The sequence below is a fragment of the Amblyomma maculatum genome, chromosome 2 (assembly GCF_055883805.1).
Source record: "Amblyomma maculatum isolate TAMU_Amacu chromosome 2, ASM5588380v1, whole genome shotgun sequence".
Lineage (NCBI taxonomy): Eukaryota > Metazoa > Arthropoda > Arachnida > Ixodida > Ixodidae > Amblyomma > Amblyomma maculatum.
In genome coordinates, this window is record NC_139345.1 from 97,907,348 (window position 1) to 97,934,811 (window position 27,464).

Genomic DNA, 27,464 nt, shown 5'->3' on the forward strand with positions numbered 1-27,464 from the left:
GTTCTATTTTTCCATCGTTCTAGTAATGTTACATATGAGTGTTATTATGATGTTTTAATAAACAATTATAGCAACGCAAATCTAACATGTATGCAGCACCAGTGTAACATTCATGAAAATATATAGAGCAAGCTTGCACTGCCCACCACTTGTAATGGTACACAACTTGAATGCCTTGCAAAGACCACAGTACAGCACAGCTCCTGCACTCACCCTTCAACAAATAGCATAGAGTCAAGCTTTTATATCCATCATCGATGGGTGTTCCATGAATGATACTGGTGAATCAAACAAAATTACAGGGCTATGCGTGCACTGTATGGCAGGCTTCATCTCAAAGATTTATTTGCAAAGAACTGTTACTTAAAAAAAAAAGCAGCCTTAATAGGAAAAAGGTCAGAAGTTCCAGGACTCAGTTCTTGAAATCTATTTGCAGTGTGGTTTTATAGTTATGATTCAAACATTATTTTAGCCTGTAGAGGATTATATTAAAACAATATTTCTTTTCAACATTACAATAATGCTTAAAAACAACATAAAACACTACATGACGTTATAGTAACATTCAAAAGTCGATAATATATTTCTTTAGAATGTTGTACTAATTTTATTTTTATATCTGAAAACTTTAGGCAACATTCAGGTAATTTAGATAGCAATTTTATAACATTATTCTAATGTTCGGTGCTACCTGGGTTGTTTTTCAGGACCTGAAACTGCGTGCAGAGATGACAGTCTCTCAGTTAATCATAATTTCTCGCTTTCGAAAGCACCGATAAAAGCACCTTTCCAACCAGCATCGTTGTCAGCCGAGGAACCAAAAGGTGCAAAAATGAGAAGCCCCACTGGCGAAGAGTGCCGTTTTTGCGCTTGTCTCTACGCGACTGTTCCTCCTCCTCCTCATTCTCCTACTCCGTGTGCATGTGCGGCCGCGCCTGGCACACACTGCTGCGCGGGCAGGCTATGCAGACTCGGCAGTCAGCCGTGCGCTGTGCGGCCACGGCTGCGCATAGGTTTTGCCGCTTCTCTCCGCTCAGTCAGAAACCGAGCGCTGGCCTTGGATTCCCTGTACTGGGCTTGTCCCAAAATGCCATCGCCGTACCCTAGTAACGTGCTGGAGAAAACGTGGCACTAGCAAGCGACGGCCACTAGAACTTGTGAAACTGGCATAAACTGCGTGTCTGCATCGATTTCTTAGTGTACAAGCACCCAGAGGCCCACCAACTGGTATCACGTTTTTATACCCTTAAGGCGGAACTCAAGTGTCCCCTAATTTTGTATTTTCCATCGATGCTGATCAGTCTCAGTCGCTCTTTTATGTGGAGCGAGTTCAAGGCCAGTTTGGGTTAGAACATCTTTAGACAAAAAAGGTTCACCTAATTCAGTCTGCATAGAATATTTGTGGGCATAATCTGCTGCTTCAGTCCAAGCAGAAATATCATTGGCATATATAGCGAATCATGCGCCTGTGCCGCGTTCAAGGTTCTCGGCAATGCATCTCATGGCCAAATTAAACATAGGCCCCAGAATGGAGCCCTGGGCACACCCGCATCCAAGTAAAAGATTCTGGGCTCTCATCCTGGAGCCCTGCAGTGTAGCTGAATGGGTCTGGATGTCAAGGAATTATGGATTCAGTGCTGGGTACGAGGACTAGAAAAGTGCTTGGAGAGTTGCTCTAGGATGACCTCACGGGGATTATTGCCAAAAACCTTGTGTTTATCAACAGCCAGAAGATAGTCAGGCAATGCTCTACAATGAACTCTGTTCAGAACTCTTTGCAAAAGCCAGTGTGTAGTGGTAATATGATATTGTGAGTGTTCTGCTTGAAACAGTGGTGCCAGCTCTTACAGTTGTTGTAGCTTTGTATAGAAGTAGCAAGGGCACATGACATGAACAGACCTAGTGAGCATAGACAGCGTACTGAAGTTGTACTCTTGAAAAGTGCGAAATGGGAGTTCACCCCTCCCATTTCGCACTTTAAACCATATGAACCAATTTGCATTGTGAAACATAATAAATGAGAAGGGGATTTATTGGTAGTCACTTGGTTGTGTTATAAATTCTATTCTGTCTCATTGTAACATTTTTCACCTATGCCAAGTGATGCATGGATGAATGAAAAGAAGATGGTGGAAGTGCTGCTCCAATTGCTCCATTCTGCTCCAAACCGCTTTCCCTGCTCCATCCTGCTCAAAAATGCAGTATTGCTCCCAAACTGCTCCAAACAGGCTATTTTGATGTTCTGCCATCAAATTTAGCAGAAGACGGGAACAGTGTCATTGCATCAGTGACAGAGATATAACTCATCTTGCACTGGGCTTAATACAAATGAAATTTTTGCAAAGGAAGGAAGCATGGAGCATAATAAATATTTGTTCGCAAGTAAATTTACTATGAGCTACCGGCAATTGGCGATAATTGCGAAAAAAAAAAATCCACTGTGCATGTGACGTAGCACCCTCTCTCAGCCTTTTGAATCGCCGGTGGAGAGAAGCGAGATCAGCAAGCGAAGCAGGTAGCGCAAACTACTGTGAGCAGTTAGGAAGAAAACTTGTCCTGACTGCAAAAACTGCATGAGTTATTATAATGGTTCTGCTGTGAAAACAAGCAGGTACTTCACCATCGAGCCTCTTTGTCAGTGACAAGCTTGCCAGGCCTACGGCAGAAAAAACCATACTTGAAGCGTTATGGGTTGGTGCGCCAAAGCTGTGAATCACTAAGCAGCTTCTCAAGATTGTTGGAAAGGCATACAGAATTTATCTCCAAAATATTAAAAATGAGCCCCAGCATTGCTCAAGCAAAGAATGAACTATTAGCAGGAGGCAGTGAAGTAAAAGCTGTAGAAGGGAAAGGCTACCGTACCTCAAAGCCATCTATCTCTCTATATCCCAAAGCTGCTCCAAAATGCTCGAGCCTGCTTTCATTCTGGAAGATCTCCACCATATTTACAAATGGACAAGACGATTCAGGTTGTGCTGCAGTTGTCTGCGATCCCTCGGTACGCAAAAAGCAAGGGAGCGGCACTGGCGCCAAGCTTGGCGAGGTGCATTATTGTGGTCTGAAGGCACCCTTTTTGCTGACAAAATATCTATGTGCTCAGGAATTTATCAGCCGAGGCATAGAACCAAAAGGGATCATGTAATACCCCATATCTGGGGTATTTGAGGTGTATTCTAAATAAGGAAAATAAAATAGATATGCACAAGATAGGGAGCAGAAATGTTATGCCCAAATTAGTATTGCTGCTAGAGTGCATTGAAGTGGTAGACTCGACATTTGAATCTATCAAGTCAAAACAGGTAAGCGCATTAGATGAGACTAGACGTTCAGTTATGAAGCGCACCAGCAAGCGTTACTTTTTCTGCTAGTCTTTTCCAAGTTTTTGCTAAAGTTGGCCTGTGTTATATATCTTTACATGCTTTGGCTGTTTGTCTTGTCAGAGATGAGTGGGAGGTTGGAAAGGCATTGAACTTGCATAAAAAGGAACTAGATTGGAGATTTTATATTTCAGAACAAGAAAACTACAATTATCAAAGGTGTTTGACCTTAGAAACGAGCTCCAAAACATAATTCAAATGCTCCAAAACTCTCGTTTCATTGCTCCAGAGCTGCTCCAAAATGGCTTTACTACTGCTCCCTAAGCTGCTCGAGCCTGCTTCTACCCCTGATGTTAGCATAATGTCATGTTGACTTTTCAGAAGGAGAAGCTGCTGGAGCAGGACATTGAGGAGATGAAGAAGCAGATGCTGATCTTGGAGAATGAGCTTCAAAAAGCAACTGTTGTCAAGAAAACAACTGACACCTACCTCCAGAAGGACTGCATAGCCTCCAACAGCACTGCCGCTGCAGCCGTGCATGGTGGGTATAGTTGTTGATGGCTTTGGTTCAGGTGGAAACCTGAAGAGAGGTTTTTACCCCCATGACCCGAGTGTGACCTTAAGCTGAATAAGGGTGCTATAAACTTTAAAGAATCATAAGCCCCAAAAAGTGGCTATGGGGAGGTGAGGAACGGCCTTCCAGACAACATTGCTACCATCATTTGCCCGTTGAAAATATAAACTTTCCTGTTATTGTGAATAATTACTTTTCAATTTTGTCACTCTTAGGTAACACCCCTTTTAGGAGCCTTTAAGGTAGTGAAATGCAATGAAATAAAATGAAAACTTAAAATTAATCTTCCCGCCATATGATTCAGACTTGTGACATCTACACTGATAAGGACTACATGGTCCTCATTTTTAAGTGAACTGAGCTGCAGCCTAGCCCACGGTGTAAGAAATGCACCAGGTGAAAAGTGGTATCCACTCCTCCCCTGCGCCACTGAAGTGCAGCACTCGGAGGGGGTATAGCCCTTGACGCATCGGTTAAAATATGCAGTTTCCGCACTTTACCTTTATATATTGCTCTTGTGTCCATAATTTTGCTGCTTTGATGGTGCTTCGATAGCCAAGGAATATCGGCCTAGTGTGTGCAGCACAGCTGTCGTCCTGAAGACTAGAAATGGGGGAAAGAAATGCTTTGTGTCCCGGTGCAAGGCCAAAAGATGTGTGCTGAAAAATCGCCCTTTGCATCTCCAAAGGAAGAATTTTCTTAAGCAGGGGAAAATCATTTTGAGCTGAAGTTTATCATTCATAAAGACATGGGGTGCTGTTTCTAAATGGCACGTTCTGTTTATTTCATCATGGACAGCGGCACTGGCCAGGTACGCAGTCCCTGAGCTTACCTGTAGTCATATCTACATGTCGATGGAGGACAGGGAAAAATTTGCAGGACCTTAAAGCTCTGCCTTTAACGGCAAGATGAAGCAGCATTATTGGCTCCCGTATGCTCCTCACCTTGCAAATCCTCATTCACATACATTCGCTTTACTACCTACTCGCTTGATCATGATCCCTTAACTTGTGCTTGTATTATCTCACACATGCGCCTTAGCATGCAGCCGCAAGCTACCACATTAGGTGAAAAACACGTGACTTAGATATAAAGACCCGCTTTAAGAAAAACGAACATTCCTGTGGGAATTAGGGGTACCAGGATTGGCTCAGGATCCAAGTGTTTCGCATGGTTCAAATCCTGTCTCGCCCTCCGATCTCAAAGAAGCCCGAGTTGGCAACTCTGCCTCATGTCATGCAGCCTCGTGATGTCACACAACCTACCAACCTATCAGTGCCTGATGGCAGGATATGCGACGTCACGAGGCCATGTGACATAGCCAAGTTGGCAGGAGCTGCCAACTCGGCTAGCTCCATTTGGAGGGTGAGACAGGAATTGAACGGATCTCGATTCCAACATGTTACCCCTAGGCCATGCAGGAACATTGGTATGGCTTGGTTAAGCAGGGTTTTATATTTGTGTGTGGGGGGGTCTGACATATAATGTAGATTATGACTGCATGCTAAAGCCCTGTTCACACTGCGGAAACAGTTGACCGACCGCGTCCGGCAACAGTGTTTTCGCATAGTGTTGGCGACCCTGTCACACCGCTTCCGCACCAACTGTCCGGAAATACGTCTCTGTTGCCAGGCTACACGGCACGGAAACTTCTGTGGGAACACTTGGCGAACGCCTTGTCACACTGGGGAAAAAAAAAAAAAAAAACTTTTGGCAGCGCTCCTCTACTGCACCCCTAGCATAGCCGTTCGTATGGTCCCATAGCACTTGCGTGCTGTCTTCCTTAGGCAACTCCTGCACATGGAAGAGGAGGAGAAACACTGCGGCTCCACCACAGCTGGTTTCAATTAAGGCACCCGCTTGCAAAACTCCGTACCGTGGCATACAACAAAGCGATAAAAATTAGTTTTTTTTTCTTTCTTTTTCAAGTGCTGTTTGCAGGCACGAAAACCTTTAAAAATTGATCAGTCACCATTAAGTGTATGCTGTGGTGGTGTATTGTCTTCGGGATTTTCACTCAATTGGCAAACAAGCCAAACACTGCTGATGGACGCTGTTTGCGTTCAGTTTTCGTTGCTCAAGTCTGTCATACTGAGGTAACACACCGGCAACGTTTGTGCAGTGTCACGAGCTATTTGAAAACTTAGAAAACAAATTTCTCGGGAAACAAGTTTCCAGCTTGACAGGCAAACGTGTTTTTTCATGCCGCTGTTGTAGTATACGCGCAGTGTGAACTGGGCTTAATAAGTGTGTGTGTGTGTGAAATAATAGGAGCACAAAGTAAGCGATTAGCAACAAACTGCATGTATGCACACGAAAATCCGCAAAGGGAACTGCAGACAGAAGCCATTAATTCTGTAGCGTCATACCGTTGAAGGCAGAGCTTAAGTGTCCTCCAAATTTTTGTCATATTTTACGAGATTCATATACGGGAGAAGATGCAGGTAAATGCAAGAACTGTAGTCTGTACTGGATGTAAAGACTCCGGAGAGGTTGCAGCTCCAGATCTGCTAGCAGGTCACCAACTTTTTTTCTTTTCATTAACTCTTAGAAAACTACACCCACCCTGCAACAGTTTTAGCCAACACTGGGCTTACAAAATGAACAGTGCTCATAAAGCACGTCATAGACGCTGTCCTCCTCCTCGAGGATGCAAATGCGTCCTGCACCTGCCGTGAACCACGTGAAGTTTATATAAGTGGAGGGCAAAAACAACCTTACAAACTCGATTAGGTTTGATTGGTTACACATACATACCAGTATTTTGGCTGGAATTCATTGCTAGAATAAATGCATGCTTTGCGCGTAATATTATGGTGGTTTGAGGAGCCAGCACAGGCTGCAAAATAGGTTTATACCATGACCTTGAATTCCAGCTAACCCATTTCATTGTGTCTTATTTTTTTCCCTTTTCTAGCTTGTCAAAGGTTTATCTGTGAAGGTAGTTTTTACTATAGAATGCAGTAACCTATCAATAGAGGTCAACCTCAGTTTGATCTTGATGCTCCTTTAAATCTGTAACCTTGATCCTGTGATTTTTATTCTTTTTGTGCATTGTGTGGGACATTGTGATGCTTTGAATGCCCAGAAAGATCGCATGAATCACAATATTTCATAATTAGCCTTCTTTACAAATGCTAGTTTTGAGCCAATGGTGCCGGGATACAGTGACGATTTTCGGCAGCTGAAACGGGGTGGCATCTAGATTGGGTACTGCCTCTCTTATTGGTTGGGTCTCCAGTTTTTAATTCCCTTAAATTCAGAGTACCCTACTGGTAAAAAAAAAAACACCGGGGCGCTGTCTTTTGTTGAGTTCATCGCCCCTCCCGTGGCAAGCCAAAGACTGCACGCGAGCTTCTGTTGCTTGTGCACAAGGCACAGTTTCGATTGGTTGTGCTTTTGTCTCTGCCCTGAACATGTGAAATTTGTTATGTGATGCCATGAGGGTGAGAGCTGTCCAGCATTGGCCCCTGTGTGAAGCATTCACCTGCTAACCATGGCAGGTGGTGTTGGGGGGGGGGTTCCCTATGTCCACCTGCTGACCCCCTGTTCGCTTTTAGACGAGAGGCCGCACTATGAGTGACCCAGCATAAATGAGTCAAAACGATTATGAATTGAATTGAGATAGGAGTACAGAATCGAAATAGATTGCCTGGTGAAAGAAAAGTGCCGTTGTATTTCCTCTGACTCAGTCCAGTTGATCACCTCTGAATTTTTCAATCCTATGCAAAACAGGTTCTATTTGCATGCTCAGATTTCAGTACTAAATCTTTTTACACTGTCTGGAATGCCCGTGGAATCCCTGCAACCAGAAAAATCATCAGTGAAAAAGCAGCGCGGTGATTCTTTACTTTGCCTCCAAATTTCTAAATTAATAGTAATGCTGAAAAGTGAAGTTCTGTTGTAATGTATATCATAAAACACTTTGCCCGTTACGTTCAGGATTGGTGCTGTGCTTTAAGCTGTGTCTGGGTTTTGCTTTTCTCGGGCCGCAATGGGTGCAGCAACATTGTTTTATTTCGCATCTCTTCTCTAATTTCCGAGCAGGGGTTTTTCATAGAATGGTTGAACAGTCAGCCAGTCAAAAATAATCAAGGAAGCATGTATACTCGACCTCCTCAATAACATGGTCTTAGTTTATGGGGGTGGCTATTCTCGTAAGAAGAGAGAATGCGCCACGAGGGGGCTAGACGCTAGAGTCGCCTTCTAGCCCCGACGTGCCAGCCCTAGCAGACAGAGCTGTGACCCCCAACCCGCGGTGCGAGAAATCGCCACTGCGGCGGGTTCGGGCCAGAGGGGACAAACACCGAGTTACGTACTCGAACATAGTTTATTGCACTGCTCGAGTACACGGCAAAGGAATAGCAATTAAGAACAACCACCGTGTAGCGAGCGAACGCCGCGTACGGGGGTGAAATAACAACCACCTAATAGGGAAGCGCGTCAAGTAGGTGAGAGGAAGTGTCTGCTCACCTGACACAGCTTCTCGCTCACATCCCGTTGCGGTGCCTACGGTCAGTGTGCGATTCTCGGTGACGGCGGTGGTCTCCTCGGCAGAAATCATGAACCGCGCGCGTGCGCGCCCATTCGCCGAAGAACCCCCGAGCGAGTTGCTGCAGTCGCGCTCCTCGACACGGAACGAGAGAGGAGGTCTCCCGGTTACGCCGGCAGGAAAGAGGGAAGCCCGCGGCAGCGTCGCCGCAGGGCCCGGGAGGCGGCGGGGGGTGGCCAGCGTGCCCTCTCCTCCGCCAACCTCTCTGCCAGCGCGCGTAATCACGCGTGTTAATTACGCGCGGGCGTTATAATGGAGGAAGGGGATTGTGAATCCCCACAAGTTTGAACCACAGCATAGCAGTAATGCCCTTGAAAACATACCTGAACAATCTCCAGCCTTCATCTGTGAAACAGCCTAGCAGGCCGTGGTGTTGACGCAGGATGTCAGAGTTTGATTGCTCACTGGAATTGCATTACAGGCTATGAGAAACATTAATGTCCAATTGCGGTTTTTGATGTATGCACTGTCTTCTATAATTCCTTTCTCTGTAATCATTTCCTAAAGCAAGGATTACAGCACTCAAATGAAACATGGTTATTTAGAAACATACATACTTAAGAACTTAAAGGGATACTGAGTAACATTGAAGTACCCCACTGAGTTGGCGCACTGGTTAGGGCGCTCGACAACTGTGCCCAAGGACGCAGAATCGAATCCCAGCCTCAGCGCCAGCTTTTCTGTGAGACGAAAAGCAAGTTGTCCAAATGTTTTGCGATGTCCGTGCACATTAAAGAACTCCAGGTGGTTGAAATTAGTCCACCACTATGGCATCTCTCATAGCCTAAGTCCCTTTGTGACGTTAACCCCACAAACCAACTGTCCAACCATGAGTAACATTGAAGTTGTTTTGTATTGAGTTAATGGCCGAGATGTTACTTTTGCTTTCAATAAAACACTTATGACCTTGAAAAGGCAAAACGAAAAACGTCAAACATGAGTAACAGTTTCCAGCCACTAATCACGTTAAAACAGACCAGCTTGGCTAAGCTAAATCACCCTTGCCTCACAATGGCGACATGGAGTCCTTTCATTACTGCTGTCAGGTTGACAGAATGGCTGAAAGTACAGCATTATGTTTAAAGTCCACATTTCTCTGCAATAAATGCCTTTTGCTGATTAACAAACTAAGACAGCTTCAAGGGCCATATAATCTATTTCAACTAAGAAGAATTATGGGATAAAGTTGTGCTTTGTGTCTCTTTTTGATGGGTTTCGGTTGAACCAAATTTTTTTTTCATGAAATTATAATATTCATATTTTCAATTGTGCCATTTGTGTTCTTGCATTTCAGGGAAGGATGACAACTGGGACTGGGACGATAGCGACGAGGCTGACGAAGCTATGGACCTGGTGCCGCCAACGCCTCCACGAAAGTCTAGATCAATCAACGAAGAGTCCTTCTGCACCGGTGCCAAATAAGCAAAGGATTTCATATCGTACAAAGACAAATTTTTTTTTGTTTTTGAAGCAAAGGTCACGTTGCTGTGTACTGTTGAAAATGAGGTCTATGCTAGCACATCATATTTTCTATATTCTGTCATTTACTTTGATTTTTTTCAAGCCACTGCCTCTGACAAAATAGCAATCACATTTTGATACTGAATATATATTTTAGAGAACTTCAATTTTATTGGGACAACGTTTTGGGGACTGCCTTATCAAGATACCATCATACAATTTCATGACCTTTTTATGGCAAAATTTCACTGTGATATCAGAACTGCATTTAATGATGTGCACAGCTTTTTTTTTCTGTGAGTCAATGTAAGCACATACGCAAGAAAGAAATGTAAATAAACAATATATTTTCCTTTTCTGAAACAATAGTACTCTTCTTGAACACAGTGGACGTCTCCTTGTCTGGTTTCTCATATACGCTTTCCTGATGGGTAGATCACAAAGAGAGCCAGCTGACAAGCTGTGATTAGGGCACCCATGACATTTGGTGTCTGCAAAAATACAAAAAACCATTTACCCTACATTCAATACCATCCTAGTCATCTCAGTGGACCTTCATAAGCTTGATCAATGTACACCAGTACAATTCCAGAATATGTTCTCACACATAAAAAGATGTCCTTCTTATCCACAGGCTCATGGTCTGCTTATTACAACTCTTCCCTCTTGCACACAAAAAGTAACAGTAGCAAGCCATTTATCCTTTCTTTTATAAATCTCTATGCTATGATCACACCACGTGGCATTGACATGCAGGTCTGTCAAAACTTGCGGTGTAACCTGTACACAGTATCAACGTCTCCCACTAAATAAAGCTTGGCAATGTCCTAAACAGCAATATCCATGCCACTTTGAGGCAAATCAATGACATTAAGCATATATATAATTTGCTCGGTTCCTTAATCATAACTGTCGCGTCTTGCCAAGAAATGCGGCCCACATCTTGCGTATAGAAGAGAAAGTAAAAGGGCAAGCTGATTCTCGTGCCATTCTTGTAACAGGTTTTACTCAAAAAGAAAAAAGGGGGAAGTTATAAAATATGATGGACACTCAAGCTCGGCCTTTAAGGGTATGATGCAATTGCTAATGGGTTTCTCCTGTGGATCCTCGTTATTGTGTGTACGTTTCGTTACTTGCTTAGTCTCTAATCCATTAATTTGAGCCTCTATTATGTCACATATATTCATTCGCAAACAGTTGCAAGCTACCCAGCTATGTGACAGATGCTTTAATCAAACCGTATGGATATGCCTGCGTGGCCTAAAAGCAGTGTGTCTTCATCACCAAAGAGTTCTGGAAGGGTTTAATTTCCATCTCACCAACCCATCTTTAAAAAGCTTTTAAGATTTGATTTTTTTTATGCATGGCCTCATAGAATGCATTCACATATTCCCAGCTTTTTTCTCCTATATGTACTATCGGGGACAAAAGTCTGCGAGCCACGCAAACTGCAACCAAAGTGCACGACTTTCGCATCGTCCAGTAGTCTTGGACCACACTTGTCGAGGTGAAAGTCAGACTTATGTTCTTTCATGCGTGCTAAAGAAATAATGTGGTAATTCGTTCTTCTAGTCCGAAAGCACTAGACATGTGGTCTAGATACTTTTGTCCCCGACAGCACAAATATGTACAGGAAAAAAGCGGTACAATAGCCCAAAGGGTGAAATGCCAAAGAAGTACCTTCTGACTCTTCTAAGCCAATTTTAGGCCATTACAATGCATTCGGGTCAAATACCTTTGCTATAATTATATACACGTTCAGAAAATCGCCTGTGGACTTTCACTCCTCTATTTAAAAAAAAAAAAGAAAAAAGGGGAGGGGGGGGGGGGGGGCACTACATCCAAGTTATAAATCTGAGGGCACATGCTAATAACAGCACCTGGGAAGCTGCTGTGTTTGTGTATCCCTATGAAGACCTCATCTTTTGTATTTATCTTGCCTCCACTGCTTCTGCTTGATGTCAACAGAAATAAAGACCAATTTGATTAGACTTGCACAAGAAATGACATAGCCTCCGATTTCAAGCTACTATATTATGATTCCGGTTAAATCTAATTTATTTGCAGTAGCGAGCCAAATCACTTCCCACTTCATTTGAATACATATTCAGTTACTTCGCTGCCCTTAGCGAACTTTTGTTCACCCTCCCAGGCTCCTGAATGTTGCTTCTTTGCAGCAATTTAGCCGCAAAGTTTCAGCGATGTCGCCTTTTCAGGCATTGTCTGCCATTTATAACAGCAGCATGTCATAGAAGAAATACCATTTGGCTAGACTATTTATATACAAGTCTCCATTGAACGAATCCACAGATTAGGCAGACCTGAGAATAACAACAACCGACCGGTCATATTTAAACTTAGCGACTTGAGACAAAAAACAGCTATACTGAAAAACGGCCGCAAGCTAAAAGACACTGGATTTTCCATTGGTGAAGATTTTTCCCGCAGAATTCGCGACATCAGAAAGAATCTATGGGCAAGTGCGAAAGAAGAATGCGAAAGAAAGGAAAAAGTGTCCTTAGTCTTCGATAAGTTGTTTATCAATGGCCGTGCATACACCTGGGATTATGATAAGAACGACCGAGTACCTCTGCAAAAAAACGATGGGAGGAACGACGAAATGCTTCAGGGAAGAGACAATACAGATTTAAGCCCACCAGTGACTCGACGGGGAGCACGGTCAAGGAATTGACTATTATCACCATAAATGCGAGAAGCATTATAAATAAAGTCGAATCGCTCGAAAACATTATTCTTGAAAACGAACCGGATGTAATTGCGATTACAGAAACATGGCTTTCACCGGGCATTACCAATGGGGAAATAGCTCCACCAAACTACGAAGTAATCCGTAAAGATCGTGCTTCCCGTGGGGGTGGTGTGGCTCTTCTTATAAAAAAATGCATTCCATTTGTCACCTTACCTGAAGTAACTGACGCGGAAGCAGTTTTTTGCAAGGTTATTTGCAACAATACTAACATTGTTGTCGGCAGCTTCTACAGAAGCCCTTCTAGTGGTCAAGAATGTGTGTTCGCAGTACACGATTTCCTCCAGCAGTATGGTTGCAATTCTCGAATCATACTCATGGGTGATTTTAACTTACCAGATATTGATTGGACTACCATGCAGCACTCTTCCCTTATTTCAGACACGGTAATTATTTTGATGATGACCTTTAATCTTCATCAAATGGTTCTCGCTCCTACACGTGTACAGGGATCAGCAGAAAACATTCTTGACTTGATTCTAATCAGTGATCACTTCCCTATACATCGTGTTCTAACTCACATAATCGAAGGTATCTCAGACCACAGTATACCAGTCTGTCGGCTACCCCTCGAATGTAGCGTAAAGTACCACTCCTTAACCACTACCATAAACAACTTTGCTAGAGCAGATGACGCCGGGATTCTAACTCATCTCGCACATGAGTTCGACAGCTTTTCCGTAAGCGCATTAGACACATCTACAGAAATAGATACAGTTTGGCTCGCCTTCAAAAACATAATAAATAACTGTATGACAAACTTCGTTCCGCTAAAGGTTAAATGTGTCTCAAAAAACAATCCTTGGATCACAAGGGACGTTATTCACGTGCAGCGTCAAGTAAAGCGAATGCGCAAATCAATTAAGATTCAAGGTGTAAGCGAACTGAAAAAACTTAAGTTAGGAAAGGCTGTTGAAAAGCTCAGGAAAGCTACAAAACAAGCGAAGGACCATTATTTCAACGTGACCTTCCCAAACTTTTTGAAAAATAACCCTCAAAGGTTTTGGAACCATTTTCGTGACCATGAAAAGACACCATCCGGACTGTCACCAGAAGAAAAGACTAAAACTGCGAACATGTACAATGATTTTTTCTTCTCAGTATTCACTAAAGATAACGGAATCTGCCCAGAAACTTGCGCATTGCCCTGTAACTGCATTGAACCTCTCAGTATTACAGATGACGGTATTTTTAACCTTCTTCTCAGACTAGATCCTAAAAAAGCGACCGGCCCTGATAATATTCCCAACGAGTTTTTAAAAAGGTACGCGGAGTGGTGTAGCAAATACCTTGGAGTTATTTTTCGCAAATCTGTTTCGTCGTCAAGATTGCCAAAAGAGTGGAAAATAGCGAAAATAATACCTATCCACAAATCAGGGGACATAGCTTCGCCCGCAAACTATAGACCAATATCCCTTACAAGTACATCATGTAAACTTCTTGAGCATATCATTTCGAAGCATATAACCACTTTTCTCGAGAGCAATAACATGTTAACACCTCATCAGCATGGATTCCGTCGCGGGCTCTCAACCGTTACGCAACTAACTGAGGTTGTACATGACCTAGCACTTAGCATTAATAATTGTAGCCAGACAGACATTGTGATGCTCGATTTTTCGAAAGCTTTCGATTGTGTATCTCACATTAAGTTAATAGGAAAACTAAAAACCTTTATCGGAGACGGAGAATTACTATCATGGCTAACAGACTTTCTGTCACATCGCTTCCAGTACGTAGTTTATGAGCATGTCCCATCCAAAACAGTACCAGTTACGTCGGGAGTGCCCCAGGGATCAGTTCTTGGGCCACTGTTATTCCTAATTTTTATCAATGACATAACTAACAACATTAACTGCAGCATTAAACTTTTTGCAGATGACTGTATGATTTACAAAACAATCAATACCCACGAAGATCACCTGTTACTAAACAGTTCCCTCACACAAATAACCGAATGGTGTAGAACATGGCAAATGACAGTTAACACTCAAAAATCAGTTTACATGACCGTAACAAGAAAAAAGCACCCGTCGCGCTTTTCGTACACAATAAACGGAGCGCCATTAACAGAAGTTAGGCACCATAAATATTTAGGTATCACACTGTCATCTGACCTGAGGTGGGACTCTCACATCACTAACATCACATCAGCTGCTTTGCGAAAACTTTTCTTTATACGTAGACGCCTAAGATTTACACCAGTAGCCTCTAAACTCCTAGCATACACAACTTTCGTAAGGCCAATTCTAGAATACGCGAATACTGTCTGGTTCCCTCATTCGGTAACAAACATAAAAAAACTAGAAGCCGTTCAGCGCAAGGCATTACGAGTTATATATAACAAATACAAGCGCACCGATTCTCCGTCTTTGCTTGCAGATTCATGCGGCCTCCCTACTTTATCATCGAGGGCAAAACAAGCGCGCCTGAAGTTTCTGTTTCAACTATTACATAACCACTACAAAATAGACTGGGAAAAATACATAACCTTTTCAGAATCGCGACCCTCTCGGCACAAACACTCGTACACACTAACAGAGTACAGCTGTCACAATGACACGTTCAAGCATTCCTTCTTTCCTCTCGCTATCAGTGAATGGAATCGCTTAGATCATCGCATTACTAGCGTGCAATCTCTATCTTCATTCATATCAGAAGTAGTTCATTTAACAAATTCATGATAGCGCTGCAAGAGCCGTACCTGCTACCTGTTGATAGGTATACGGTAACGTGTACAATTTTGTGATTTACGGGATGTGCACTGCATTGTAAAGTTTTCTTTGTTTTTTTTTTTATTTTTTTTTTTTTATTGCTGATCCTTTTGCTTTGTATGTGATTTTAGCCCATGTAATGTTCCCTCTTTTCGCGTACGTGTACTTTTATGTCCTGTTGTGCTGCCCTTGAAAGATATGTACATATGTTCTACTCAAAGTGTACTAAAATCCCCTGCTATGGTCTTGGAAGAAGACCGGCAGTATTGTAAATAAATAAATACCCTGTATGGGGTACTAGGTACATCTCTACAGGGATGATTTTCCAGTCGGTACCAGACAAGCTAGATGTTCACTGCGGAATGTCAATGACTGATGCTAACTCGCAACATCCAGTGCATTGTACAACACATGCTTCAGTAAAGACTCTAGCATAGCAATTTGCAAGCTGTGTTAGTGACACTCATGCCACAAGAGGGATGTAACATGTGCCGCAAAAGCCTTCATCTCCTACTATGTTATAGATAATGCTTAGTGATCCTAGCCATCCACTATTGCTAATTTCATGAATGGACTGATACATTTGTCATGGCATGGCACTTGGATTTTCCAAGCACTCCTGACAGCACCTGTATGCATATCATAATTCAGGCACCCCATTTTTCTGCAACAGAAAATTTTATATTCTGCAAATTGAGAGTCCGCAGTATTCCGTGCAAAAACATTTCATCCAGCACTGTGCCGCCACTTCTTGCTTTGCGGCTTTGCTTCGCCCTTTCTCTGTCTTTATTCCCTTTCTGATATAAGGAAAAGAGACCCCAAACTAAAAGCTGCAAAGCAGCAACTTGAAATTGTCAGAGGCCCCACACACAGGCATGACGTACAGCATGTGGTCAGGAACGAGTTGAAACAAACACAGGACGAAACGTATGATTAAATAAACACTGCTGATGAAAATCTGAGAAAATAACATAGAACTGCAGAAGAGCGCAGAAACAACAGGACAGGCAAGGAGGCAACACAGTACCGCCCCGTGTTCTCTCCTTGCCTCTCTCTGTCCTCGTGTTTCCGCAGTGTTGTTCCTTACCATGTCCCACCAGCTGGCCTACAACTACGCTTTATTAAAGCTGCTGAAGAAGAGAATATCTGCTGACACAGATATCTGTGTTTATCTGTACAAAATACATCTTAAACTCTCTGAATCGTTAGGTGCATATATATTAGTAGTGCATTGGTTGTACTTAGAATGGTTGGCATAAGAAAGTGTTTGGTCTCCATTGTGCACACTACTACTGCAAACAGCCCACTGTACCGTAGAGCTTGTAAGAACAACATTATATGAAAGTTTGGCTAGGGAATGTCACTATGAGGAACACAAGTTTATATCACTTATATTTGTGCAAGTATGCTCACATTCCTTTCGACAAGTCCAGTACTGGTACAAGCATGTGAGCATGCTGCTGTCAGAGCTGCAATGCTCAATGCGCGAGCTTGCTGGGGAAGGCATCATCAGAACTTCTTTAACAAGTTCTAACTTTGAAGGAAACTACCATGATTACCTTAATCAAAAAAGTAATCATTCTATCGCTCTCGTGGGTGTCCACAAACACAAAATCATCAATACAGGAAATGTAACTTATAACACAAGATTTCAAAAAAATCCAAATTTTGCAATTTCTTGCAGAATTGCTGAAGCATAGAAAATTAGAAGCCTAAAATATGATTGCCTCCAGATAAATTTTTTGTCTACATAGTGACGACTTTCTCATGCATCTACCCTTTTTTCCCAACTTGCTTGCTGGGAAGACCATGTTCATAGCTGCAGCAACAATGTAACCAAATTGGCAGCATATTCCACATTGCATTTTCTCTTGCCAAATGTATGCCAACAAGGCTGTAGTTCTAAATAAACGTGGACTATGCTTAAGCAAAAGCATAACTGAACTCATCCACTTTTGGCGACAACAGTTTTCTTTAGATGGCTTAAGCCTATTGGGGAACTCCGCCTGACAAGTTTGAGGCAAGCGTGCAATTAAGAAGGCACGCAACAGATGTATTAGTTGTGCGATTCAGCCATTCATGATGACGTAACACGGTGAAGAAGTCCTTGTTGCAGCATTTAAGACTTGAAAGGTTGACACACATCAAGGCATTTTTGCTTGGCTTTGACCACATGAAGACACAATGCATCATTCATCTAGTAAAGGCACAACATAAAAAATCCAGTAACCTCCTTCAGTGGCATGTAGCAGTAATATAAACCTCAAAAATTAAAAGCAGGCGCACTTACGTAAATGAATGCATCTTCACAGATGATACCATATAGTGTCCACAGGCATGAAACAATGAAGGCAGACACGATGAGTGGAAATGGAAGTGTCTCAACACTTTGTGTCCGGACAACGTGAAGCTGCAGAACCGACAGCACATTTCAGAACTTTAGCTGAACTTCCCCAATGATGGCCACTTTTCAAGGTCTACTCACCAGGCTTGACAGGGGTGATGCAAAGAACAAGAAAGCTGCAATGCAGCCCATTAGTCCAAGAATAGAGAGTGCAACATCCTTGTTGTGGATGAAGTAAGTAACTTCATAGTAGATACCAGCCAGTACAGTTAGGAGGACAAATATCTTCCAGTTCAAGGTGCCCTTTCAGTCAAAGGAAAGAAGCAGACATGTCGGCAGTGCAGTGGACAAGTTCCCACACTTTAACCTACATGCACAAATTCTGCATGCAACTGCGGCTGCACACTGCAAGAAAGCTTATGCACATTAAGACGACTCCCAGGACAGTAAAGACACGTTACAACCTTGTATTCTTGTGCCATGTGAACAGTACAAACGAAATTTGTGCATCACACATCAAGTATTTCAGGTTTTCAATGCACAAGCATGATTGAAACATCAAGTATTGCAGGTTTTCAATGCACAAGCATGATTGAAACATCAATTATTGCAGGTTTTCAATGCACAAGCATGATTGAAACATCAAGTATTGCAGGTTTTCAATGCACAAGCATGATTGAAAAACAAAGCAGCATTCCTTCTGTTTCTGGTTAGCAGGCAGTTTACTCAAGCAAGTAAAATATCTGTTTCAAGACATCACTTAGTGATGAGGAAACTTTCTCATACCACATTGTTATTCAAGCTTGCTTAGTACTCTGCAAATTCAACCCTGAGCTTGTGAGCAACTCTGCCAATCCATGAGGTGTATGAGTAACAGTTACAGCATACGACTAAACATGTAGCATTTGACCTTAATAGAAGTTTCAAAATTTATGCTCTCATGCACAATGGCTGCAGTACAAGCCAAGTAAATTTATAAGGATGAAATATCATGATCCAGAAAAGAGATGGCAAGCTTCACTAGTGTAAAGGCTACTGCACAATTGCACAATCCTTGTGGTCCAAAAAAAAGCAGCGAGCTACAAAATATAGAACTAGACAACAGAGGCTTTTCAATGTCGACATTTAATTTATGAGGACTGCACAGCAAGCTCTCCACTTTTAGTCCACAAATATTTACTCTCTGACAAAGAAACTTCCTCTATGCACAAAAACAATGCGACATAAAGGCACTGGAGCTTCAGCATTTTTGTGCACATAACAAGTTGACTACTAACCACAATATAGCTGTCTGCAAGGCAAACATACAATAACAATGAGCAATAACTAAACTAACTGAAACTGCAAACTAGAAGTTTACATGTCAGTGTACGTCAGCCATGGTTGACAACGTAAGAAGATCTGCGATTTAAAACTTACTAGCTGGGATTACGAAACGTGACATCGCACAGCAATATGAACATTCTTGCTTTTTGTCACCGCAGATAACTATCACCATGGCTGAGATCAAATCTCGCAACCTCAGGCTTAGCAGCACTACCCCTTAGCAACCCCACCGCTGCAGCAGGCAGCACACAGAGTGTCAGAGGACATAAAGTATATTGCTTGCATGTGCAATCATGTGCACTGCAGTAAATTTATCTAAATACCATGCTGGCACTGCGTACAGGCTTACACCTCAGGGAAACACCACGTTTGCATTGTGTACCTAGGTACTGCTGACTTTCTGAACAACATGAGCCTATTCATAACACCCCCAGAGATGTGTTTGTGTGCCCTTTACCATTGTCATCTGCAGAAGCAAGTAGGTACATAACCAAACTAAGTTCCTCAGTAATACTAAAAAGTGCGTACCTGTAACTTGCTGTCACCGCAAACATATCTTGCAATTGTATGTACATGTCATGAACGACGAGCAACAGCCCTTTCCAAGAATTACTGAAAACTTTACTTGTCAAACTGTGCCCCTAAAAATTGACACTGCTAACATTAAGCAATAATTAGGACATGTAAAACTGTAAACTAGAGGTTCGCAAGTTAGTGTCCACTAGGTTCTAGCACTTTTCAAGGCTGCTGCACAATTATAGTTATGGGATGCCTCTGGTGCACAAATGCAGGTTAAATAGTTGCAACTGCAATACTATCAGAAAGTAGTGCAGCAGCAAAGAGACCACCCAGCAGGCTACAGTCAAGCTTTTCAGCTTCTACCTGTGTAATGAACTCTACCACAATGCTTTCAACACACTTTGTGCAAGTTCCACTTTGCTACCTCTGACTTTCAGTTACAACGGTTTCTAATGCTTAGAAGTGCATTATAGCCTCCACAGATGGTGCAATGAAAAAAGCAAGGCTTTCATCGAAATGTAAAAATGGTGCTTAAAATATGCAAATTAAAGTGGCCTTCTTTTCCTAGTGACATTTGTTTGGAGTGGTTGGTTGGTTGGTTTGTGGGGTTTAACGTCCCAAAGTGACTCGGGCTATGAGAGACGCTGTAGTGGAGGACTCCGGAAATTTCGACCACCTGGGGTTCTTTAACGTGCACTGACATTTGGAGTGATCAGGTGAGCTAGTAAACAGTGCAAAGCATCCCTCATAGCCTGAGTCACTTTAGGATGTTAAATCTCATAAACCAAGCAAATATGGTACAGAAGTCCACCCCCGTGGCCACATGGGCTTTTTGTAATCTCGTATCTATTTTATCTCAAAGACAGAGTCACTTCAGAAAGCTCATCCAACATACTTAAACCCACTCTTGGAGTGTTTGTCTGTAGTGTTTGTTTTTAATGCATTACTACCTGTATTCTCGGATTTCACTAGGTGGCTGAGAGGCCTCTTTCGAGCACTCAAAAAAAAAAAAAAAAAGAAAGAAAGAAAGAAACTTGTCACTAATGAATTGCGAACCAAGGCTAAGGCAAAGAGATCAGCTTAGCTGGTCACTATTAGGCCATTGCACCATCTTGTTAACCTGTTACTTTCCGTGCTAAGGCTCATGGTGAAGTAACACTAAACAAACTAAAACTTAGCTAAAACAGTTCTAAACTTAATAATGCTTATAGACGCATATCCGTGCTTAGCTAAACTTAACAGCTGCCCAATATTTTTTTTTTTTCTAACAACATGATGTTTTCTAAGACCCTTGAACTTGATTGCTTGCCTACTTATAAAATTGACTGCTTAGGATAAAGGTTGCAACTTCTTCATTTCAGCACAAAACATTTCCTGAAATGAACTGCAGAGAGAATATTCTTCCACTCCATTGCATGTCTGCAAAGTCAAAGATCAATGTCAGTTTAATAGAATATTTTCATAATTACTAAATCATCTAGCTTTCTTCCCCCACCATTGTTTGTTTTTTAAAACAACTAAAACAGTACTACATCCTCTGCTGTGCCCGAGGCAACAAGTGTCTAGTAAACTGCTTGCAGGTTGCATGCGGCCAGAAAATTACCGTGCTGTCATTGTCAGCCAGCACATAAACAATCGTGTCGACGTAAGAACCGTCACAGGGTGAAGGAAACGCGACGCCACATTGTTCCTACTGGCAACATACAGGGGAAACGCATTCGCAGGATAGCGATATTATACACTTACTTTGACTTTCGTGTATGAATAGAAATATCCTAGGAAGCTCGCCTGCAGCAGGAGGCCGATGGAATTCACCCATATTAATATGCGGTCCTCTTTCATTAGACCGTACTCGAGCCACAGGAAAGTGCTGGAGGAATTCCGAAACGGAAATGAAAATGTAAACAGTGGATCATCATTTTAACTGCATGCTTATGCACTTACGCAAGTATTCCGGCCAGAAACGGCAGCGGGGAAAAGTCATGAGTTCCGCCCTTCTCACGCACTTTTCTACATATTTGCCTGGAATGAAGAGCACGAGTGCATCAGTGCCACGCACATATAAACAAGCTCCGCGTGCCGCAGTGAGAATCTGTTGTGCTGTGCAGGCGTTTCGCGCGCCACGTCTACGCGGCGAAATGCCTGTGTCGCTGCACATATTTTCGATGACAAATATGCATGAATTTAGCCGGCACTTACACTCCACTAGCGTAGTTCACAATGGTGAAGACGAGCGCCAAATCTCCTACTAAAGCCTTGATAGTTTCCTCTGAATCCATTGTGCAATAGAGGGCTGTGACAGTTCACTGGCAAAACGGAAGCGTTGTGCAGGCAACCACTAATCATCTCCAACCTGCAGCTGCAAAGCCAAACATATCAGCGTCCTTGTCAGCGTCAAACCTGTGCCCCGCGCTTCCGTGACACGCTGCGGCGGCAGCGGCGGCGCAACATAAAACCTGAATTAAAAAATTAACAAGAGAAAGAAAACTATGACATTGTGCACGTGACATGCCTCATGGTTGCCTGCATGAAAGTCACATTCCACCGCACTAGCCGCGGCATCGTGGCGCGGCACATTCGGTTGGTCTCGCTGCGGTTAGGATCTCGACTACTGAAAGTGGCGTGGAGTTTCTTGCTGTGTAGCTCTGAGGAAGTCACTAGTTTGTGAAAGAAAGGGAATCTTGGTTCGATTCCGCCTGCGGCAGCCGCGTTTGGAAGCTAATTCGCAGAGCACCCGTGCGCGATGCTACTACACTGCCACTGTGGCGTCCTTTACAGCCTGAATCGCTTTGGGACACCCGTTTACACCTCATAAAACAATCTTGAATCACCCAACGTTTCATTCAGCTGAGTACTGAACGAAGTTACTGGAACAAGCTGATTATGTTGAGTGCGTGCAAGGAAGTTGGTAGGGAAGCTGGAAACGCCAACCGGAATATATCAACGTTTCTCCACCAACGTTCTCTCAACACGGTCTTCTTTACTGAGGCCAGCTAGTTTTCCTGGTTCCCTCACTCTCACAGAGGTACTTTGGAGGTATCGTTCATAGCAAAGGGCAGCGATTTTCTTAAGAAAATTACAGCGCACCTGTGGTCAAGGGTGCAGACTCCCAGGAGGAAGTTAAAAATTCCGAGAGCACTGTTGAATCTACACTGCGGAGATGAGAAAGCCTGAAAGTTGCTGGTGCATGGTACACCACGTTTGCTCTCATCATCATTATCAACTGAATGCGCCGTCATTATCATTGCTAATGTCATCATTGTCATTATCACTAATTATAGCGTTATTATCATCGCTACTATCATCATCATGCTGGACAAGGAGAGTTATCATGGGCGTTTCACGATCCTGGGCATGGCGCAGTTAAAGCGCTCGGCTTGAGATCCGAGGAGGCTCGATTTCCTGTGAAAATGGGATTTTTAATTAGTACATTACTAGGTAATGACCAATTATAGTTATGATACTATCACAATTCAATTACTGAGTTATGCCAATGACGCGTCATCTGTTTGGTTGAGTGAGTGAGTGAGAAGACTTTATTTACACCGACATGGACCTCGGGGCAGGGGCTCAGCTAGGGGGAGGGTCTCCTTGCCGGCTCTCCTGCGCCGTGGCCGCAGAGAAGGTCTTGGAGTAAGCCTCCTCCGCCAAGCGTAGGACTATCTAGTATTGCTCATCCGCATTTGGGCTGCGGATGTAGGACTCCCAGGTAATTTGATCAAGGGGATCAGTTTCTTTAGCTCCCAGAGAATCGGGGCATTGCCAGATTAGATTATTTTGACTCAGAGGTAAATTGCAGAGATTGCAAGCCTCTGGTTTCCCTGTCAACTCATTATGCAGAGTAACATAAGGAAAGAAACGATTGGCCTGGACCAGACTCCTGCTGATTAAATTTTCGAAATTGCCGCCTAACCGCATACCACCGCCTAACCGCATACCCCGGCGCGGTGATGCAGTTAATAAAGAAAAAAAAAACGCGATGGTGCAGTGGTAAGACACCCGAAAACTGTGCCGGAGTTCCCGGGTTAGATCCCGACCGCCGGCGGCTGCGTTTAGAGATATTCTCATCTGTGGTAACCGCTGTTGCAGCAGTCCGAGTCGGATGGTCTGCCGCGTCTGTGGTTTTATTATTATTTTTTTTTTGCCACCGACTACCCCCGAATTTGCGCCAGATCCTATCCGGCGTGGACTGGGCAAATTTCATTGATTTCAGGCGAGATTTGTTGCCTCTACGATCAGTTTCCTGCGGCCAAACCTGATCGACGGAGATGGGCCTAATGGCTGCGCACGCCTAGGGCTTGCCCACTCCCAGCTGTGGCGGCTGCGGCCGCCTCACTTCGACTCGCCTCCACACCCTCACGTTCAGAGATGCCGTATTCTGTCACCGGCACGGACATTCCGCCTGCCGACCCAGCCGACGGCACATGGACTGCGCTTAAAATGCAGCGCCGATACCGCTCACCGACACCATCAGACACGTCGCCGGCCAATTTGCTCCGGCGTCTGATGCCACTACAACTCACTCAAGCCAGTGGCCCCGCAGCCGCCCACCGCCGCCTGCCAAGAAACGACCACTCCTTCGCCGGCCGACGGATGACTACAAAATCGTCCTTCGCCCTCAAGGTACTACATAAAGTAAGATTGAGTCCAAAGGCATATATTATGGTGAGGCTACCAAAAAAAATATAAAATCATATGCCTCTGCCCGTGCCACTAGGTATAACGGGCTTAAGGAGTCCAAAGTCAGTCGACCTGAACGCCGTTGTCTCCGCCAAACTGGCCATATCTATTTATCACGCTGCTCAGATTGACGGCCGCGTTGCCATCACCGCCGACCAAGTTAGAATCCACCTGAGTAACAACATCGTCACGGTCAGTACTCCGAACAAGGATCGCGCTCTCCTCTACGCCTAGGTCCAAACAATCACCCTAGACAAGGTCGCCATCACGCCGCAGCCCCCACAATTCGGTAAACGGGATAATCTATAGAGCCCACAGCCACGAGACCGACGCTGAACTAAAAGCCAGGCTGAACTGAAAGCCAGGAACCCGGACCTCACTCTGATAGCCGCGGGCCGCATGGGCCGCACACGCCACTTTGTGATCACTATCGCCGGTGCCAAGTTACTCCGCTACATGCGATAACTTGGCGGTGGCGGGTGCAATGACGGCCTACAACAGATAAAAATTCGGTGGCAGGATAGCCCTCGCCGCAAGTGGCGGTGACCTACCTTTAAATACCCCCAGGTGGTCGAAATTACTCCGTAGCCCTCCACTACGGCCCCCTTTCTCCCTTTCCTCTTTCACTCCCACCTTCCTTCCTTCCCTTACGGTGCAGTTCAATTATACACAGAACAAGTGTGGCTGACACTGCGCCTTTCCTTTCCTGTGAACCAATTATTATTGTTACTATTATTGCTGTTGTTAACCGTATGTGACCACATTATCTATAGTGTGATGGAAGAGTGTGACAGAATCGTGGCTGACAGTAGTCGTTAATGGCTTTCGCCTTAAAAGAGCTAGACAAGTGTGTGCCGTTGATGGTTAGGTCACTCTCAAGTGCAATGAGAGAGCTTGTGATGGTCACTGAAATGTGTGTGCGTGCGTGCGTGTGTGTGTGTGTGTGTGTGTGCGTGCGTGCGTGTGTGTGTGTGTGTGTGTGTGTGTGTGTGTGCGTGTGTGTGTGTGTGTGTGTGTGTGTGTGTGTGTGTGTGTGTGTGTGTGTGTGTGTGTGTGTGTGTGTGTGTGTGTGTGTGTGTGTGTGTGTGTGTGTGTGTGTGTGTGTGTGTGTGTGTGTGTGTGTGTGTGTGTGACGCATGGAATCCTACCTAAAACATCATAATCACGCTGGCCGTTTTCGAACACCACCGAGCGTGATTTCTTGTGTCCCAATTATTTCTCCACACCGTCGATAAAAGAAAGGCTGTTCGACTTACTTCGCGAAATTGGCACCTTCGGTAAACGAGCGCACGATTGTGGAGAAATTTGAGAACAGCACGATTGTGTTTGCAGAATGTGTCCGTGAAGGCTGTATAGCTTTCTTTCGTGCCAATACGCTTTGGTGGACGTTATTGGTCAGTTACTTCCTTGTTAAAAGCACGACTGAACCTGTGCTGGCGACGGAAGCAGTCCTCCATAACGCTACCATAATTTCTTTGTTATTTATTTTCAATACTGCCAGTCTCATCTCAAGGTGGACAAACAAAATTGAAACATGGTATTTTTAAACAGTGCGCCCACGGATTGCGTATAATAGGTCAAACAAAGGTGAATACAAAAGGGCAAATCAGGTTAGGCACAATAAAAGCAAGACAAAAAAATTAAAAAGGGTTCAACGCTGCTGAACCGAATATGGAGCGAAAGCATTAGCTGCGGATGACCGAGCGTTCTTCTTTCTTAATTCGGACATGGACACGGACACGGCACGCAGCGACGAGAGGTTACACTTGCTTTCGCAATAAAGAACATATACTAAAAATAATTATATATATATATATATATATATATATATATATTTTTTTTTTTTTAATGTTTACTTGGATAATCATCGAAATTAGTAATGTAATCTGTTTAGGGGAAAGATAAAGACATGAAGCAGAAGAAAAAACAACGTGCCGATGGTGGGATCCGAACCCACGACCTCCGAATAACGCGTCCGGTGCTCTTCCAACTGAGCTACATCGGCCGCTGTCCCCCCTGCTACTTTCTTGGGTATTTATGTTGTCTGTATACGAACCTTGAGAGTGTTCACCAGCGCCACCCTCAGCCATAGCGGCGGACGTGGGACGTCCTTTGTTACCGCCAGCGTCACGTAGAACGTGATCAAGAGCGAGGGCGACAGCTGTGCTAGAACCCTCTTACGCTACCTATGGCTTCAAGACTGCCAGAACCGAGACTCCCGTAAGCTACAAGCAGATCAATCAAGGGAAAATGAGGGTGCTCGTTATAATACATGACCTTCCATGCTTTCCTTGGCCTCGCCGACTGTTGGCTTCTTTCCTTCATGTATTATAACGAGCACCCTCATTTTCCCTATATATATATATATATATATATATATATATATATATATATATATATATATATATATATATATATATTATATATATAGCAGCCAGCTCTATCACCCCCCCCCCCCCCCTCCCACATTGACCACAGGATCAAAATAACAGCAAACGGGAAGCGATAAAGATAATCACTACAAAATAGCAATCTGTTAATGCCGTTTGAGGCACTCCTTCTATTAAGAAAATTGCAACGTGGTGAGTAGCGTGCCAGCGAAATCTAAACGCCGTCTAAATTCTCTGTTTTTATTTTTCATTTACTTACCCTAAAGGCCCAAGTGGGCATTACATAGGGGGGGTGGTAACGTCATGAAATAAACACAATGAACAAATCGGAACAGTAACGTGGCGGCATGTAAAAGTGCTAAATATACAAGAAGAAGCAATTAGGAAAAACATGATCACAATATGATGCCACGGAAATATGCAAGAAAATACATGACACACAAAGGTTAAAGCAAAAGGAAAAATCGAAAAAGTAAACCACAAAAGGTGAAAATTTCCCACTACGCTGTTAGAAAATCGTTAAGTAATGAAGTAAACTGGTCATAATCGATAGTATTAACTACAGGAGAGGGGATAGCATTCCATTCTCTTATCGCTAGGTGTAAAAACGAAAATTTAACTGCGTCTGTTCGTGCAAATGGGGGCTCGATTTTTTTATCGTGGTCAAAACGATGAAACGTGCGTGTGGCGGGCGTAATTATCGGTGCTGAGAAAGAGGTAGGGTTATGGTATAGTTTATGAAAAAACGCAAGGCGTGATTGCTTACGTCTTCTTTCTAATGTTGGAAGTTTAAGATTCTCTTTTATTGCTGTTATGCTTG

At 43.5% G+C, this 27,464-nt stretch overlaps 2 protein-coding genes across 2 annotated transcripts in view; one reads left to right on the top strand and one right to left on the bottom strand.

The window, feature by feature from the left end:
* The window catches only part of LOC146199341 (uncharacterized), a 49,166-nt gene extending 38,896 nt beyond the window's left edge, over positions 1 to 10,270 (top strand). The window contains exons 11-12 of the mRNA XM_084594802.1: positions 3,699 to 3,858; positions 9,738 to 10,270. Of these exons, the coding sequence (XP_084450928.1) occupies positions 3,699 to 3,858; positions 9,738 to 9,865 (288 nt within the window). The 3' untranslated portion in view covers positions 9,866 to 10,270. The remainder of the gene's footprint in view (positions 1 to 3,698; positions 3,859 to 9,737) is intronic.
* Positions 10,232 to 22,034, bottom strand: LOC146199342 (sugar transporter SWEET1-like). The gene is made up of 6 exons (XM_084594803.1): positions 21,774 to 22,034; positions 21,519 to 21,596; positions 21,321 to 21,444; positions 17,871 to 18,032; positions 17,676 to 17,795; positions 10,232 to 10,395 (listed from the first exon to the last, which is right to left on the bottom strand). Exons 1-6 carry the CDS (start codon positions 21,851 to 21,853, stop codon positions 10,315 to 10,317), a joined length of 645 nt encoding a protein of 214 aa, XP_084450929.1. The 5' UTR covers positions 21,854 to 22,034; the 3' UTR covers positions 10,232 to 10,314.
* Positions 22,035 to 27,464: the final 5,430 nt, after the last annotated feature.

Coding starts and splice junctions, on each gene's coding strand:
- LOC146199342 (XM_084594803.1), bottom strand. CDS start 21,853: ATGGATTCAGAGGAAACTATCAAGGCTTTAGTAGGAGATTTGGCGCTC. Junction 21,597..21,773: donor GTGAACTACGCTAGTGGAGT/GTAAGTGCCGGC, acceptor TCTTCATTCCAG/GCAAATATGTAGAAAAGTGC. Junction 10,396..17,675: donor GTGAAGATGCATTCATTTAC/GTAAGTGCGCCT, acceptor GTATTTTTGCAG/ACACCAAATGTCATGGGTGC.